Here is a 19,398-nt window from a genome sequence, read left to right on the forward strand (position 1 = left end):
ACTGTGTTGACATTTCTATTTCTTTCCATGTTCCATTATCTCAACATTCTGCAATAGAAATTGCATACCTGCAATTACAACTAATTGATCTGCCATTTCCGATGTCATAATTAATGTCATGTTTTAATAGAGTCATAATCATTCCATAATAATGGTTTTCATTCAGCAGATTTCCAAAATGGGTAAGAATATGGAGCTCAAAAGCAATAAGCAGTGTTGAGGCTCTTTCAAAATATCCCAGAAGGAACATCTTAGTATAATGATCTTGCAAAAGAGATTTTTTAATTTTTATTTGGATAGCAAAGTAATATTATGCAAGCTTTTTTTCAGTGTGACTTATCCCTAAACATCCATAAACATAATAAAATCAATGATTCAATGGCAAAATGCATTATGCTTCCAAAAGGGTTATTTAAAGTACTCTTAGAGCAAAGATGGGGGAAAGGGTGACTTCGGCAGAACAAGGCAAAGCACCATCAAACCATTGACTGTATTTTACATTGGGTACAGATGTGCCAACTTAAATGCAGGAATTTAGAGCCATAAAAAGTACTCTAAGGCCACAAATCAATTCTTCATGACTACTGGTTGTCCTGCTAGATCATTTTAAACTAATTTTTCTCCTGCAGAAGCAGAGACCAGCTCCTGAAATTAAAAGAATGAATGGGAATAAGAAACAAAACTTAATTGGTATAAAGACCAATCACATACCAAATTTATAAAGATGAAAAGCATTCCTGCTCCCCACAATGAGACAGATCCATCTAACCCAATGACCTCCTTCACCTTTCTTAATGTTTCCCTACTTTTGTTTGTTTGTTATTCAGAATGGGAAGCTAACATAACCAAAGTTTTAGCCAGCCCAACATTTCCTAAAATCAATACATTCTGAATCAGGTCATGGGTTAGAGAGAGGGGGATAGAGGACTGACTGAGAATATGTATTAAAAATCCAGCCTGCCATTTCAGATAATTTTTCAGTGTGCACATGCCAAAGGACAGTGGTCTTTACTAAGAAATCCAGATTTTACTAGGAAGGCTCATGTCCTAAGTCTTGAAAGAGATTATGTCTTTTGGAGGAAAAAAAAACTTATGTAAAAGGGATGGGTAGCTATTAGTACTCTTAGATCAGCACATTATTCTATCAGTTCTGCTATAACGATAAAAAGGAAGGTGCACTCAATATACCTCGCTGATGTCCTTGGAGGAAACACAAGATAAGTAGAATAAGGCTTTGATTTTAATATACCGTTAATCTAGGAGAGCAGTGGGAGAAAGAACTGCTTAAACTCATGCTTTGTAGGACTCTTTCAAATGAGTCAATGCTATTTCATCAACACAAGAGTCAACAATTATGCTTAGGCAAAATATAAACTAATACTTTCCAAATGACCATGGGAAATAGAAAGTCGTACATTATTTTACTAGATCAGAGTATTTCAGAATGGTGGAGGAATGGGAAGATAAGTCAGCTTCAGTTCAGGCTATAAGCATGAGAAATGGTAACTACTTCCTTCCTGCCAAAATATAAAAGCATACCAACAAAAGAGCCTTGTTACCATATCAATTTAATAGCCTGAATAAGCGCATTTTGGGGGATTAAAAGGGAATTCCTGAAACTGTCTTCCTTTCCTTGTGTCAATGGTAGCATCTGCTTTGCTAAAACAAAATGTTTTCAAGAAACTGAACACATTTTTGCAATCTCTTCCTCCTTGGGAGGGATAAAAATCCTACCGACTGCAAGAGGACATGGTTACAAGGAATCAATAGAACCTCAACTAGCACTTACTCAGCGATTCATAATTGACCAACAGCATGATAATTTCTTATATAAAGAAACAGGGTTCCAGGAAGACCAGCTCCTCATGGTGACCCAAGATTGGGGTAAATATTTTACAACTATATCTGGCAATAACCAGAGAGGTGCAACTTATAAAATACTGTCCCTGCCTACCTCCCACTTACTAATTCCATTTAAAAGTACATATATCCAAGTGTTTACCTCAAGGGATCAAATGTATTCCATTCATACCGTAAAATCTTAAAAATGAACTAGTATCAATGAAAAGTTGGTTTATGAACTGCTGTTTTACAGAAAATGTCTATTAGTTTCACCCTCAACTCTGCCTGACACCCCAAATTTTTAGATAACACCAAGTTCAGATAAATAAAAATAATATTAGTGAATAATTGTATTGATATGCAATTATGTAGGAGATAAAAACCCCATTTCAGTGTTAAGTGTTTTGACTGATCAGGGCTCCACTACTGCATTCTTAATTAAAATAAAAGTCCCAGTATTGATTCGAAAAATGGAGGGATGGGGGTACTTAATGCTTGCAACAGGGGTATTTAATTCAGGCCTGCAAAGAGCCTGAAATAATGTCTTGCGTTACATTTCCACTTCAGATTGTGGTACCTTGACATTGGTGCCCTCATATCATTTATGGAGGTGAACCTAGCTCTTCAAATAGAATTCTATTTCAGATGGCAAGAACATCTGGAAAAAAAAGTGCTATTTTATCTAATGGTCGAGAATCTGGTATGATAAAGCCCGTACTTTCATAACAATCTAATGTGTTAAAACAGAATGCTCCTAAGTTACCTAGAAATACTGTTCCTCGTGAAGCTTTTCAGACTCAACTTGTCAAATAAATCAAATCTTATCAAACAAACCAAATCCTGCTGAATAAAAGTTGAGGAAAAAGTATGTTTTGTTTACCTGAATCGTATGCAAAATCTCTAGGTTCTTGTTTAATCATCAGAGGAGGGGGAAAGCTTTGATTGATTGAATTGCCCACCATGGCACTGTGTTCATACACTGGATCATGGTACTCCTGCTTAAACCCTTGAGGTGGGAAAGGGATGTTTGGCTCAGACATCTGGCGTTGGTACATCGGACGTCCTTCCCGCGGCATGGCAGGCAGAGGAGGAAACGAATTACAAGGTTCTGAGAGCTGACGGCGAAATCTAGGATATTAAAACAGAAAATCATTATTAATCTAGCCGGGGGGGGGGAAGAGGGGTACCATGGAGAAAGAACGGATTATGGGGCAGGGTGGGAAGGAAGAACTGGGAAAGAAACGTGTATACAATTTTTGCAGAATATAGCAAGAATCTATGGGACAGCACAGGCAGCATCATCCTGCAAGAATTGGATAAAAACAGCTGCCCCTAGAGAAGGATTTCATGGATGGCCCTGCCATGATAAACAGTTTTCTTAAGCACCAATTAAGTGTTCCTTTTTTCCCCTCATTTGATATTAACCTAAAAGTAACCGAGAGAAGATGTAAGAAACAAACAACCTGAATGTTTCTGATCACCCAAGGAGAAAAGAAAAAGACCAGTGTACCATACAATGTTTAGCTCTTCTTCATTTATACTTTTTAAAGCTTTACAGATTATAGTTTAAAAGCTTGCCTTTGTTAAAGATATAGTCTGTAGAACATATTCTAAATTGTATCTGATCCACTTTTCTGCTCTAACATAAAGAACGAAAAACTCAAGACCATATTGTTTGCTGGAAAAAAAAAAAGGTCTGCTGAAACACTCATTCTGTAGTCATTCAGGTAACAGATATTTAAATGATATTATTTATTTGGATTGATAATTTACATATAAATAGCACATTCAGTATTCAAAACACTTCATTTAATGTGCCACAGAAAATTTAATATATCAGTGAAGTATGGTTTGCCCAAACCAAACTGAGAAGGAATGCATAAAAAGAGGAGAGAGAGAATAACAACCAGACTCATAGTCCAAAAATATTTCTCATCCTTTCACCATTAAATGCAAGCTGAGCCTTAGCTGTTATGCCACACCAGCTCTCATATCATTTCAATTTAGATTATTAGATTGAACTTTAATACACCCCCCACACCCACCCCATGACCGTGGAACTAGAACTCATGAACAGTTTGGACAACTGTACTGACTGAATACATACAATGAAGATGGGACTGAATGGATAAGAAAGGTAGAGCTTTTTGCTGGCACAGAAGAAAGCTTAGAGTACCCCATTCTTGCATACGGTAATCTAAACTGATCTAAATCTGCCACAAAAAAAATGTAGGCATTTAATAGCAGGAAGCCTCATTCCTTTCATGGGGTTCCCTTCTTAGTAGACGTGGAACAAAACTGTGCACTTGCTTACAAGAACATGAAGATTGGGGACAGAAGTATCTGCTGTTAAAAATAACTTTTATATTTGCTTCTTATCTCTTTTAGTTAAATGTATACAATCATTCATTGCAAAGAAGGAAAGTGACATTTCCCCCGAAGCAATTATATTCCATACAACGAAGAATATGCCGTGCCACTGTGAAAGGAATGATGTCTTTGCTGTTTGCCTACACATTTAGAAAACAAAGTGTTACACTCAAAAGTGCTGTAAAATAGCTGCATTCGTTCTTCACTAGCCCTCCTCCTGCCATTTTAATCTAGAAACGCATTTACCACTTTCAAAAGAAAAACAGTGAACTTAACATAAGAAACAGGATCACTAGTGAACCTCAAAAAAGTTAATAATGCTCAAGTTGTGTGTTTATACAAGTGGCTTTGATTCCTGTTGTACTCATTAAAGCCATTTATGTTTCAGATAACTGGGCTTTTCATAAATAGTATTGACTGTTTGTTTGTTTAAAAGACTTCTATGGCCACCCATCTCACTGTGATTCTGGGCAGCTAACAACAATTTAATAATTTATTGAAGCTACAAATCTACTGAGCCATGGTTCATCACAGTTTGCTAACTTTTTGAGTTCTCCTTTGTTCCATCTGGAACCTAGACTCCTTTGGCCTAGCCTTGTCACAATCATGCCACTATGCAATTATAGAAGAGTTAGGATTACAAATGATCTCCTACTGGAGCATAAATGAGAAATTTATCACCCAGGCTACCTCACTGAGAAAAAACTAAAAAAAACAGCCCTTCATATTATGTCTGTGTAAATAAAATGCATGTGAACATTGAAATAAACCCACCAAGTTCAATGGATTAACTTCCAAGTCAATGGGACTTTTAGCAGATGAAATTGCAAGACCACAAGCATTTTCTATTATCACAGGCTACTTGTAAGAACTAATAAGGATTACCTTTGTGGCTTAAAAGACTGGAATTATATGGTGACATTCTGACTTCAGAATGACTATGCAAACTAAAAGACGAGTGGAACCATCACCAAATTATCTGTGTCATTGTGTATATCAGGGAAAATTAATAAATAGTATGTCAGCTGTGGGCCTACACATCACTACACCTTATGGGAGTGGAAAAAACATACGGTATTACATTAAAACTGGATTCTGGAGTACATTCTGATCAGGTTAGAACATAGCCAAGTGAATAAATATTTGATCAGACTTGCATTAACAATCACTATCAGAATTCAAATATAGCCATAACTAAATTTAAGCAAAATATATTGGCTCAATCTATGGATGCTTTGCCTTAGGGAATTCAAATATAAAAAATAAGCAGGGTGATTTAGGGACGTAGCTGCAGTTCAGTTTTTTAGCTTTTGCGGTTTTGCTCAGCCTAAAGTTATTTGAACATCATTTGTTTTGGCTGCTTAACTTCCTTTTCCTAAGCTGCTGCATTTCAAAATGCTCAAAGGACTAAACAAAAAAACAAAACAACAACAAAAAAAAAAGCCCACACCCTTTCAATGGATATTATGCAAATTGTAAGAGTAAACAGCAATACTTATCTGCAATCGATTTAATTAAGAATTCAAAACACCAAACCAACCATAGAGAGATTTGTAATCCTCATAAAAATAACCACCTATGTGGCAGAATTGTTCCAGTCAAATAAATTAGCCATTTATTTGTATGGAATATACAAGATTGTCTCCTTTCTCCAAATTCAATAGAATTTTAGAATTAACTTTGAAATGGCCAGGGTTGTTGTTCATAACATCTGCTACTACTAAAAAATCACCCAACTAGTCTTACAAGGCTTTTCTGATTGTCTGATGTTAACGATTTCTCATTTCTCCTAGAGCTTCCACTCTGTAATACAGTTAAGACAAAATAAGCAAGGCTACAATATAGTCTTATTATTAGGACTAAGTATGTTCTGCAAATGATTTGGAAGACATCCTTCAAGCTTCTCTGCTATTCATTAAAGAAGGGACATCTTTTTTCAGGCTTCTGCCTGCTCCTGAAAAAGGTATGCTATTTTGACTCCTTAAACCAGTGGCATCTTTTTTCAGGCTCAAGAAGAATGAAAGAAAGATATGATTGCTTTAGTTAGGCATCAGAGAAGTGCTCTGCTCAAACTGCAAAGTCTGAAGGACCTTTTCTGAATCAGGTTTGAAGTGTATATAGGCCTACTATAGATGTTGGTGGTCAACAAATTCCTCAGAATTTTTTGTCTGACCATGTTTTGATTGTGGTTCTTGTCCATGTGTGTGTGTGTGTGTGTGTGTGTGTGTGTGTGTGTACACACACTCTCAAAGTTTTAAATACAAGCAAATATGGTGGATGATGCTGACATATTCAGTAATGAACACAATATAAGAAAGTGACAGGACCAAACTACTTGCAGTGGAAAACAAACATAGGAAGAACTCTCGCTGTTACCTGTGATCCATAGGGAAGCTGTTGTCTGGGATGGGCTGGGATGGAGGCAGGTGAGCAGGAAAAACCCGGTCAGGTTTAGAACTCTGAACCGAGTTTGAAGATGCATGATGCAGTGGTGAAACTGGAGTGCTTGATGGAGTTGGTGGGTTAGAGGTCCTCATTCCCACTTGTGGCTTCTGATCATAGGCACTGTTTGTTAAACATGAGGAGATATAAATGCTTCCCACACAGACTGATTGATTGTAAAACATGCATGGATACTAATCTCAAATTCAGTTTCTAGCATATCCCAGTTAGACTGGATAACATTCTCAAGATACAACACATATACAATTTTGATCTACATTTGACATCCTTTATTGTGTTGGCTGGGAATTCTGAGAGTTACAATTCCAAAATATAGTTGAAGGGCACAAGTTTAGGGAATGCTGATCCAGACAGACTAATTCTGAAGTTGAATTTTAATTCCCCATTTACCTCTGGATTGTTTTAGCCATGATTACATGACTAGACTATAATGGCTGGGTTTACATATCATGTAAAACCCTGAATTATGGTTTACAACTGCAAAAATTAAGTTCACACCATGCTCTTAGGCAACACTAAGCACACTATGGCAAAGCATAGTATATAAATCAGCTTCCTTTGGCCTCTTGGCATTAACTAATGCTAATCTTGAACATGAGAACCTGATTCTACTAGTTTATCGAAGCACAAATCATTCTCTATCCACCATTATTTCCTAACCCAGTTAGGAAGTTCTGGATATAATATACATAACAAATACACACTGATTATTCTTTGTGCTTGTTAGATACATCTGCTATTTGTTTGGGGTTTGTTTTTCTTACTTTTTAAGAATACTTAGAACAAAACGCTTGCACCACAATTTTTATAAAGCTGGTTTTGCAGCTTTATAAAGATTTTGGATCATGCAAGCTGATCTAACAAAGATGAACTATTAAAGCTGTAGAATATAAGTAAAATTGGTTAAAATCACAATTAAAAAAACAATCATGAGTAATATTCCACAAAGCACAGAAGCAATACTTTTATTAGACCGACTCAAATTTTACATGATAGATTCAAGCTTTTCCATTTCAAAGAACTCACCAACAGGCAGGAGAGTTAAAAGCCCCCCCCCCAAATAAAAGTCTTTTTAAAGTCACATCTGTGTCAGTTTTCATGTATTTATCATCAAATTTCTAGGCCATCCAATTCTAACGTGAGTCTGGCCAGCTTCATGTTCAGTTAGTGAGAAACGAAGTATCAAACATGCAAATTGGGACTTATCAGGTACAGAGTAAGATGAAGCTGCAGTAGGCGTAGAAAGAAGTACACTGTCTAATCAGTAAGCAGAACATTGGATCATTTCAGAATATTACACTTAAGATAACTGGCAATTAGAAATTATGCTGTATGGATAACTGGCAGTCAGAGATTATGTTGTATATTGCTTCTCAATTGTTTGAAGAAGTATTGAAGAAATACAAAAAAACTTGTATTTAAGTTTCATTAGCCTCTCAAGAGTTACCTGAAAAGTAAGTCTAATTTTATCCTTTAACAAGAAGCATGCCAGGAGGTAACACTCAGCAGTATGATATCTTATATTTGCAATATTTCCATAAGATGTATATATGGGATTTGAATTTCAAAAGAATTTAAACATGAAATATTTGATTGGGACAAGTAAATAAGTCTTCTAAGAGGCTACATCCTTGAAAGATGAGGGAAGTCCAGGAAATGTTGGGAATGGAGGAAAGGACTTCCTTATAGGAACCTAGAATAAGGAACCTGTGATATAGCTGAACTACAATTCTCAGCCTCTTTCGGTATTGGGGACAGCTGAGAGAGGGAATTCTGGAAAATCCAGAGAGGGACAGGCACCCCATCCTCACTCAGGAGCATGTTGCAACCTCAGAGCGAGAAGCACTGATGATACAAAACAGCATAAAACTATCATAAAAATAGAAAGTTATGCATATTACAATGATGCTACTCTTTTCTTCAAAAATGTTTCAAAGTGTCTTGGTTGCAGAGCTATTTGAACTCCCAAGAGTAGATAGATCACTGTAAAGTATTCTGCAGGATGAATAAAAAGGCAGACACTTTATACCCATTCTAATGCATCTGGACCCCACTTATGGACCTCTCTTCCCGGGGAAGCTTTCCTCATGCCCACTTTGATTTCTTTTTGGCAATGGGCTTAATTTTCCCATGTTTTTACTACTGGAGACCATCATCATCAGATTATATTTGATACTTTTTACTGAGCATATGTACCAGCTGTTACGTTCTGTTGTATTTTTTACACTTCCTTTGTCACTGTAGAAATTATAGAGGTGAAATGAGATATAAATGAAAATGAATGGAGCCACAGTTCTATCCACAGTGCAGAATGTGTGAAAGAAGCAGTTCCAAGAAAGAAAAACAGCATCTCCTTAAGTGATAATAACCCATACTGGCTTGCAAATATTTTTTACTTCAACTCGTATAATCCTGTATCATTACATATGGTGGCAAAAGGGCACCTCTATTCTAAGGAGATCAGAGTATCTTCTATATAATACACACAGACACACACACACACACAGTCACACTTGGTCCCTAATCCATACCAAATGTCCTTAACTTAAACAGCCAACTTTAACAAGTTTTCAGACCGTTGTCTGCACTGACTGCTTGCACTCAGACGATTCGTAATTTCACTTCTTCCACAATCATTTGAAACATAAAGGCACTGGGAAAAGAGCCACTTTCTGAAAGAGGATTCGATTCCCCTTCCGTTTGGCACTGCTGCTGTAACAGGTGCAAGCAAAGCCCCCACTCTTGTTTCTACAAAGACAGGAGTCCTCTTAATCATTTTTCAATGCAAACTAAATAGGAGCCTGATCTTGCACAGATAGTAACTGCAAGATCTGTGACAGACCACTGATCCCTGTAGCATAGCACCCTGATGAGGCAGATAGTGAGATTTAACAAGTATACAGGTATCAGATGTATCAAAAATCACTTAAAGTGGAGGTCGAGCACTTGGACAACAATGTTCACTGGCTCTGGATTAGTTTGCAAAACATAATCTATTAGACAAAAAAAAATATGTTTCAATGCACTCCTCCTGCCTCTTTGTTCATACACTGGAATAGATAGCTTCCAGATGTGTTGAACATCTGAACCAGGAACTGTAGTTTAATCTCAAACTAAAATCAAAGAACTAATACCAGTTTCATCATGTATGAGTCTATAGTCTGAGGTTAAACAACAGTTCCCAGATTCAGCTATAATTATTTGCATGCAATGGAGAGCGAGCATTTGTAACAACTCTGGCTTTTCCAGGAATGAGCAATTTGATCATGCCCACCTGGTGCCAATTGTCAATGGATGCAGTTAACAAACACTTGGTTTGTTCATCATAATATGCAACCCAGGAACTCTGGCATTTTAATAGACAGGAACAAACCAGTGCTCTGTCATGATAAACAAACCATAGGCTTGTTGGCTGCATCTGTTGGCAAAAGCAGTCAAGTGGTGGCAAGCAGAAGTGCTGTATGTCTAGATATAGAAGGGATCAGTGTATTTCTGGCTCATGTCATTTTCATAGGTATTCATTTTGTTTTGAAATCGAACTGCAAACTTTAGGGAAAACAAGACATTTTTGTACACACTAAATTATGCATGCAGATTTTAGTCTAAAATTCAGAAATGCTATATAGCTTTTGTTGCTTTTTTAAGAAGAAAAAAAAGGATGTCTCCATTAATGTCCAATACATTATCTGGAAACTAAGAAACCTGCAGAGGAAAAGATGATAGCTAAATATATGAACAAAAGTTGGATTAGTGTCCTTATTGCCACCTATGTCAGATGACTGTTGCCCTCAAATAAGTGAAACGTATCAGGCCTATTTTGTAGAAGGTTCCTATGGAGAAGTTAGACTTCATTTAGAGCCTAAGACAACAAAAAAAGAGCAAAGCTTGTAGAAACTCCGACAAACTAAAGCTTAAAAGCTATTAAACAGCATAATGCTATCACACCAATTAAAAATTATCCTAGAAACCATTTAAAATGTTTGGCTTTCCACCCTTAATTCTCAAAGGGAACTAACCTGCTTCTGAAGATATAATGGTTTCTGCAAAGCCTTAAAAATGACTTCTAAATAATCATCCATGAACACACGCTTCCTTTTTCTTAAGTTTCTAATGAGTTATTTAGGCTCATCCCTTACAAGGATTCTTTTAACCTAAAGTATGTTTTTGTTTCTAAAATACTTAAATGAACAAAAAAAATTAATCACACCTATACCAAATCAAACAAAACCATGCTCCTTTTGGAATTTTCCTTATTTCTACGGGATAATGAAAAGAGTATTACTTTAAAAATTATTTGAGAATTTCGCTAAGAGGACTATAAATATAATCACTACTTCTCCCTTAAATCTATTCATATGAGAAAGGCCTCACTAATTTGGAGCAGCTACAATTGGGACAAGAACTCCCCAAATCCCTGGCCCATAGGGCTGAAAATGCTGGGAACTTTAGTTCACTCTGGAGGACACCAGGTTGGGAAAAACTGATCTATCCTAGTTAAATTTATGCCTGCCTGCCTGCCTGCCTGCCTGCCTGCCTGCCTTCCTAACATTTACTTTTTAAAAAATAAACTAAACAAAAAAAAAAGCAGGTGATCATTCAGCCAATACCATTTCAAACTGCAAGTTTTATAAAAGGTAAACCGCTATATATCTACAGGAATGATTTTAGCCTAGTGAGTTCCCAAGCTACCCTATTTTTCTGAGGAGGAAAACATGACAAGAATTGATTCCCCCACCTACAAACTGGCATTATCACCCACCACTTTGCTATGTAACAAGACCAGGAAAATGTCTTCTGGGGGTGGAGAAAAAAATTGATTTTAATTGTCCCATTACTGTATCATCATGATCATAGAGTTTCCATTGGAAGTGCTAATGTAAAATATCCTGGTTACTTTACCTGACATTGTACAGGCACTTTTCTCCATAACTGAATTTGAATGGTTGTTCTTGACTACACGCCGAGCTGAGTTCAGAACATGGACTGTGGGGTTCTTTCTTGATTTTCACTGAAAGACCATGAAAAGCCACTGGAAAGATTAAAAAACAACAGGAACAGAAACTAAGTAATTTCAGTCAGGTAAGAATGATACAATATAACATTCTGAAATCCATCTCAAAAACAGTGCCAGACTCCTGAATTTTCTTTACTATATGACATTTATACTTCCACCTTCATCCTTATCCTGAGTTATATGCTCTGTGGCACTAGCCTGGCAAAGGTTCAAGTCAACATACTCCGTGACTGAGGACCAAATGTAAACAGGAACTTGGCCATGCGGAATAGCGTATGGCCCAAGAAAATTAAAAGTTGCTAAATACTAAATTAAATTGGATATCATGGGGTGAGTGTTTGTGGATTTTTGAGTGACTATAAAGAAAAATAAGGTTTAAGAAAAGTGTAAGGAACCTCTTGCCCACAACAGGTTATTGAAACACAACTCCCATCACTGTCAACCCACTTGGCCAATGGTTAGGGATGGTGGGAACTGTAGTTCAGCAATATTTGGAGGTCCTCAGCCTTCCCATCCTTGCTTAAGGACAAAATATGATGGCAAACATGCTTAAAATTTAGAACTGTGACAATGACAGGAAAGATAATTTAGATAAAGTCAAGGAGCATAGGGACTAAAAATGGGACTAAAATTAAATATAAAGAAGACCAAGCTAATGACAACAAGTGGAATAACCAGGTTTAGAACTGACAATGGAGATATTGAAGTGGTGGATAGCTTCTGTCTTTAAGGATCAACATCAACAGCATTTGAACCAGCAGTCAAGAAATATGCCACAGACTAGCACTTGGTAGAGCAGCCTTGGGGGCCTTGGAAAAGATATTCAAATGATGTGATGTGCCGATACCTACAAAGATCAGAATTGTGCAAGCCATGGTGTTTCCTGTGACACTCTATGGAAGCCAAAGTTGGACTTTAAAGAAGCATGACAGGAAGAGTATCCTATCCTGACATTTTTGAACTTTGGTGTTGGAGAAGACTACTGAGAACATCGCAGACAGCCAAGAAAACAAACAAATAGACCATTGACCAAATCAACCCAGAGTTCTCACTCGAAGAACAAATGACCAGGTTCAAATTATCCTAGTTTGGACAAATTATGTGAAGACCTAATTCTCTGGAGAAGGCTCTAATAAGGTGGGACGAAAGAGAAGAGAAGGATGACCAGCAGCAAGGTAGATGAACTCAGTTACAGTGACAATGGGTACATGGTTGGAAGACCTGAAAGACCAGGTTAGGGACAGATCATCATGGAGAAAAACTATCTATGTGGTCACCATGGCACATAATCAAGCAATCAATCAAAAATTAAACTGTCAAGCTTTCTTTCTGAAATCTGCCATCAGTTGGATTTTTTCTCTCCCAGAGCTGATTTTTTTTTTCTCCCTAAAAGGCAAAGCTACACACTTACAAATCAAGTTTTCATACAAGGTTACAACAGCTATCTGTTGACCACATCTCCATTAATTCCAGTTTGACACTTTCCAGGATTCATACTCATTGGAGTATGGATTGGAAGGACTGATTGGAAGGCTCATTGGAAGGACTGATAATGAAGTTCAAGCTCAGATATTTTGGTCACCTAATGCGAAGAGAGGACTCTTTGGAAAAGACCCTGATGCTGGGAAAGATTGAAGGCAAAAGGAGAAGAGGACGGCAGAGGATGAGATGGTTAGATAGCATCACTGAAGCAATGAGCATGAAACTGAGCAAACTCAGGGAGGCAGTGAAGGACAGGAAGGCCTGGCGCAATACGGTTCATGGGGTCACGAAGAGTCGGACACGACTTAACGACTGAACAACAACAGGATTCATACAAAGCAGGGAAAGAGTCAGTTTACCTTGGGGCAGGGGCAAGCCATTCCATAACAATGAAGCTACAACAGAGAAAGACTGCCTTCAGACTCTGGTTCTCTTAGCCTCAACTGGGGTGGGAAACCAAAGCAGATAGTCTCTCATAGACTAAACAGGAAGCAGACAGATTTTATTTGAAGGAGATGGTCTCCAAAGTAACAGGAAGCCAAGCTATGTAAAGCTTTATAGATATGCACAAAAACTTTGGATTCCACACAGACACCTACAGGCAGCCAACACAGCACCCACAAGATTGGTGTTAGTTTGCTACAGCAACTCTCACCCATCAACACTCAGCAGCTGTATTCTCTACCAACTGTAATTTCTGGGTGGTCTTCAAAGGCAATCTCAAGTTATATTATGGTGGTGTAATCAAGAGGTGATGAGGGCATGAGTCACAATTACAATGAAAGAAACCTTAACCATCTGCATTTGCTTTTAGGTAACTCTTGGCCCAAATATTGTAGTTTTCAGCAAAAAGATCTTCAAAATAATACTCTTAGCTGTAAATGGAATATGTCTCCATTGAAATCCTAACTCAGCATCAGAATGAAATAGCAGCAGCAGCAGCAGCTCTGCAACCAACCTCTTGCTAATTTGGTTTTCTAAATTGTGGAAAAACTTGAAGTACTAATATAATTGCATAGCACCTTCACAAGTTTAATAGTACAATTTTATTTATGTCAGAATAGTATACATTCCCATTATATTCAACAGGGCTTATTAATCAGGTAAACTTAAGTTACTTGCACAAAGCTAAATTCAACATTTGCAACTGAGGGGTCATCACCAATTTAGATACCTTTAAGAGAAATCAGAGAGACTAATAACATCTGTTAGTATGAAGGTATTATGCCTTTCAAACTTCATTGCTGAAAAATATGAGTGGGAAACATTACTGTTGCATCAGTGTCCCACTTATAGACTATCTATTTAAATTTGGTTGGTCTCTATGGGAATAAAATGCTGGACTTGTTAGGCCTTTGGTCAAATTCAGCATGATCCTTCTTAGAAACATGAGAACACATATACCATTCAAATTAATGAGACCAAAGTCAAGACCAACTCTTCAAAATCATTTCACAGATTCAAGCACTAATAATTTCATTTGTGTATAACCTATTATGCAACATATATAGTACGTAATATGTTATAAACTCTCCTCTGAATAAATAAGAATTTGTAAAATAATATTACCTTGTAAATAGGACAGAACTTCTGTTTTTGTTTTAAAAGAAGAATGTCTACATTAGGAATAAGCCTTATTTAATTATTTAAGAACATTCATATGGCTGCTCAACTTGACCAAAGTCACACTGGGCAGCTTACAAACAATTCAACAGAATCTAACAAAAAGAAAACAAACCATAATACATAAGCCAATAAACAATAAATAAAATGGCAATCCAAACAGAAATGTCACCATGATATTAGTATCCTTAGTAGCCTAAAGATGTCTCCCTTAGGGTCACATTCTTTATCAAGTAACAGAAAGGCCTTTTTAATGACAAAAGTGACAGCAGCTGATTTTGAGGCAGTGTTTCAAGGACCTTTAGATGACTTGAAATAGTAATTCCTACTAAGCCCACTTTTGTTTGTAATCGCCTTTTCTACTGGGCCAAATAAACAAGTAGCAAAGTGCTTCTCTAAGGGTTGAAGTTGCAGCTTTTAAGTGTGAAGCCACAGTAGAGGCCTGAAACTGTTCCCTCCCCCCTCCAAATAGCAATTTGGGGGCATTATTCAAGAGATTAAAAGATGGAATGAGAGTTGTTTGCCTCCAAGCGGCCTCCTACTTCAATTTTCATCCATAAAATATATTTGAAAAACAAACATAAAAGGGGCATGCAAATTGTCAAGTTCACCCCATTTGCTTTCCGATCCTCATGCAGCCCCGTGAAAGGTCAGGAAGCTGAGTTGTAGTCCGAGTCCTCAATTGTTCCTCCTCTAAAATATTTATGCTATGTCCCATGAATCTAACCAGGTTCTAGTACCTATATTTCATGCTACTGCTCTCATGCTACTGATGGAGAACGTTTCTTGACCTTAATCAAAATTTTCCAATCTGGCACATTATTTTTGTTTTGAATAGGTCATATATTCAGATGCATTCCATTTTTAAACACTGATCTTCTATAGCCCATCAGGAATATACCCTGCTCCCTTTTCCATTCCTGATTTGTTGGTTCTGGTGCCTTCCAATCCATCATGAGAAACAATTTCTCTCAATTACTTTTAAAACAAAGGAAACATACAGGCTCCTACATCATCCTATGTGGACGTATCCTGGAGTACCTCATCACAGTATGGAGAGATAGTGAACCAACTAAAAGACAGTTTTTCAGCTCACTGGCACAAGGCTTTGCAAATGCATTACATTCATTTTGTGCAATTTGCTTTTCCTTCCCACATGGAGTTGGTGCATGGAAAAGACTGTTAAGTACTAAATTATTTCTGATCAAATCACCATCAACTGGAGTCATGATCAACCCTAATTAAATAACTTTCTCTGAACATGACTTCTGCCAGTTGCTTCTGCTGCAAGGTATACTTTCTTTTGTTTCTGTTACAGGGCTAGCAAGGTCCAGAGTGCAGAGCTAAGAGGCTAATATGCTGGAGTTTTAATTAAAAGTACATGCCATCTTCTTCAGAGTCTCCCAGACATCGTGTCTCAGGCCAGAGAGGCTAACACCTTAATGTCATCAGGGTACGTCTCATACTTAGCACCTAAGTTTTATTTCTGTACCTGGTCAACATCAATCAGTGCTCTGGGGATCAGGTGCTTGGTGGGGACCAAATGTTCAATGATCGGCGGAAAAAATAGGTGAGGATTGGTTCAGCTTTTGGTTCACACTTTTTGTGTCTGAGGGCCACAGGTTGCCCATCCTTTTCTTTTGGAAACATTATTAAAAGAGATGGAGACAGCATCTCTCATCAGCATATAAACAGGAACAATAAACAAAAACAACCAATTTAGTATGAGATTACCCTGCTATCTGCTTCAGCATTTCATGGAACATAGAGGAAGAAACCTTCTTAAAATACTTAAAATTCTTTCTGGAGAACAATTCCAGATTTCAAACAGATTTATATAATCTACAAAAGTAGTACAAGCTATATAAACAATCACTTCTGATTTAGAGATCTGAAAGAGAAAACAATTACTGTGGGTTGGTGAAATAGCTTTTCATGTTATGACACACAGATTTCAGTGCTCACAGTGCAATTATTGTTTTCAACAGCTATGTTTTTTCTACTGATTCGGTTTCCTGATAACTTCCTAAATCTTACCTACAACGCCTATAATAAATTGGGGGGGGAGGTGGACAATTGATTAAAAAAACAACTCTCAAGTAAGCTTCTACAGTTCTCTTACTTTTAGTCGGCTTATACTCAAAATGGCGAGTTAAAACATGTTGATAGAGCTTTTTAATGTCTTGGAAGCTCAGGTATACATGGATTATAAGAGTACTCATGCTACACGTGAATTATAATGACCTACACTAGGAAGAACAACATGCAGTTCCAGAACCCTTTGACTGAAAAATGCGTAGAACAATATACTATACTACCATTTAGGGACAAGAGATACGTAAGAACAGTAATGCAAGCATTAAAAGATACTTACCAATAATGTGTTTGTTTTTTTAGAAAAACCTGAACTAAAAAGTAACAGCCCCAAAACTGAAACCCCTAGAAAATCCTGCCCCCTTTTATGTTGCCTATTGCAGACTTGGCTCACTTCACGTTATAGTCCTGTCTACTGTAAAATTCCCCTTCCTTCTCAAGAAACATTAAGTGCATCCCCACAGTCAAAGCATTTGCCCAAATCTGAATCATAAGAAGATCAGCTTGAGATTAATGGGCCAAACCTCAAAGAAAAATATTGCTGATCATGGTTCAGAGTAAAAAGTTGGGCAGTTTCCTGGGTTTTAAGTTAAAACACCTGGCTTAAGTGCGGTGAGCAAAAACTTAACCTTGAGACAGAACATACAAAACTGAGCAAAGAGAAAAAGAGTGAAATAGGAAGAACTCTGAATGGGTATCATTATCCTGTTGAGTAACAACCTCACACCTTTACATTCAGATTGTGTCGGATCTTTGGAGCCAAAGTTATCTTTATATTCAGATATAGAAGAGACATGTGCATGTACAGTGAAATGCACTTCAACGTTGCCATCTGCAACTAATTGGGACTTTACCACCCTACATACAAAGCACAATTTGTCAACAAAAGAAATCATATATTTGAGTACTTTCCTTTTGACCAGGAACAGCAGGAACACAAGGTTTGCTCCAAAATGTACACCGGAAAGGATGCCTTGGCCGAATCTCATCCATCAGAATAAAAAGCTCAAAAGCATTCTACCAAGAGGTCTTCAAAAAAGTTTTACTCACTTTCGGCCCCACCAAGGAATTTTGGAAGTGGTCGGGTATGAAGAGTCTTACAAGCATGTCATGTGCGGAGGGGCCCATGCTTTTTCACGAGAGTCAACTGCCTCCAACGGCCAGCCACGGCCTTATCTCAGGAGATCTCACTCTGTCTTGCAGGTGATTAACTGATTGAGATGACCTCAATTAACACCCCGCAAAATTCCAGAGGCAAAAAGGAGGCAGTGATGAAGCCCACAGTACTGAAGATGCCTTAAACTCGTCTACTTGCTCATGCATGAGACTCGAGCAGCAAGCGCTCAGATGCCTCACTGCTGCCTTTCAAAGATTCTTTTCCACTACATTTCCCCCTGCCAAACTCTCCCTCCCCCCGTTTCTCCAGCACGCAAAAATCCATTACTAAACAGTCTAATCTCAGCTATCAGTGCAGAGTGCCTTTTAGGGAGCCATTAAACCATTTCTCTTGTTTACAATGCCTGAAGAAAGATGTGAATTATGTCTGTGACAAAGTGGGTGATAACATTTCCAAACCCAGATCAAAATGCAAACTGAAATATGTTTAAAGGACAGAGTCCCTGGGTGGTTTTTTTTTTTGGGGGGGGGGTTGTTTTGTTTTTGTGTTTAGGGGTTTGTTCAGAAATGTTCTTCACCTGTTCTGAGTTGGGCAAACATCTCCTATAGAAGTTATCTTTTTTCTTTCTTTTTTTCTACAGATCTTATAGGGAAGGGAGGGTAGAAGAGTGTGGCTGTTTTATTTGTTTGCCCAAGAAGAAATGTTTATTATCTCAACCATCTTTGGTTAGTACAACTCCAGCCCCCTACTCAAAAATGTCAAGTGAATGCTTCCATGGATCATTATGGTAGCACTCCTGAGAAAATATAAAACACAAATACAGTATTTCTGATGCAATGGCATGCATTAAAAAATTAAAAAGTAATGACTTCAACCCTGTTTTTTAGATCCCTTTCTTTTGCTACTTGCATCTATTGTAACTTTGATTTATGCATATATAGACTTATCAGAGAGATGCAAGATTACAGACTTGATGGAAGGCTTCTATTCTTAGTTACCTCTATGACATGAAAAAAAAATCTGAAGAAAGCATGCTGAATATACAGCTGTGGTTACTTGTATTCAGTGTTCCTCAAGTGGCTCAGAAATCCAACATTTGAGATCTGCATGCATTCAGGTTGAATGATGGAAGATTTAAAAACTTGAGCACATGAGTCATTTCCCATCAAGAACTCTGGCTGAGGGGCAAAGTACATAGTTCAGCAACAAAATGTCAAACTGCACATATAAGGCATTTTGTTAATGTTCTGCAAGGAGTCCCATGTGCTTCCCTGCCCTTATACAAACTTTCTGATGAAACAAAATCCAAGAGCTCAAAGAGTATGTAGTGTTTCTGGATTAGAAAATCATTTAAAACTGCATTTTGTTTAATATGAAATTCTGATTGGGGTGG

The 19,398-nt window shown here is 37.4% G+C and overlaps 1 protein-coding gene across 2 annotated transcripts in view; it reads right to left on the minus strand.

Moving 5' to 3' along the window:
• ETV1 (ETS variant transcription factor 1) overlaps positions 1-19,398 on the minus strand; it is a 90,557-nt gene that overhangs the window by 28,670 nt on the left and 42,489 nt on the right. For both annotated transcript variants that reach the window (XM_015887491.3, XM_025164479.2), the window contains 3 exons: positions 11,575-11,704; positions 6,589-6,777; positions 2,723-2,970 (listed from right to left, as the gene is read on the minus strand). In XM_015887491.3, the coding sequence (XP_015742977.1) occupies positions 2,723-2,970; positions 6,589-6,777; positions 11,575-11,704 (567 nt within the window). The remainder of the gene's footprint in view (positions 1-2,722; positions 2,971-6,588; positions 6,778-11,574; positions 11,705-19,398) is intronic.

Source organism: Python bivittatus, unplaced genomic scaffold (assembly GCF_059951505.1).
Source record: "Python bivittatus isolate LINGU-HERP-01145 unplaced genomic scaffold, Pbiv_v1 ctg000610_np1212, whole genome shotgun sequence".
Classification (NCBI taxonomy): Eukaryota; Metazoa; Chordata; class Lepidosauria; order Squamata; family Pythonidae; genus Python; species Python bivittatus.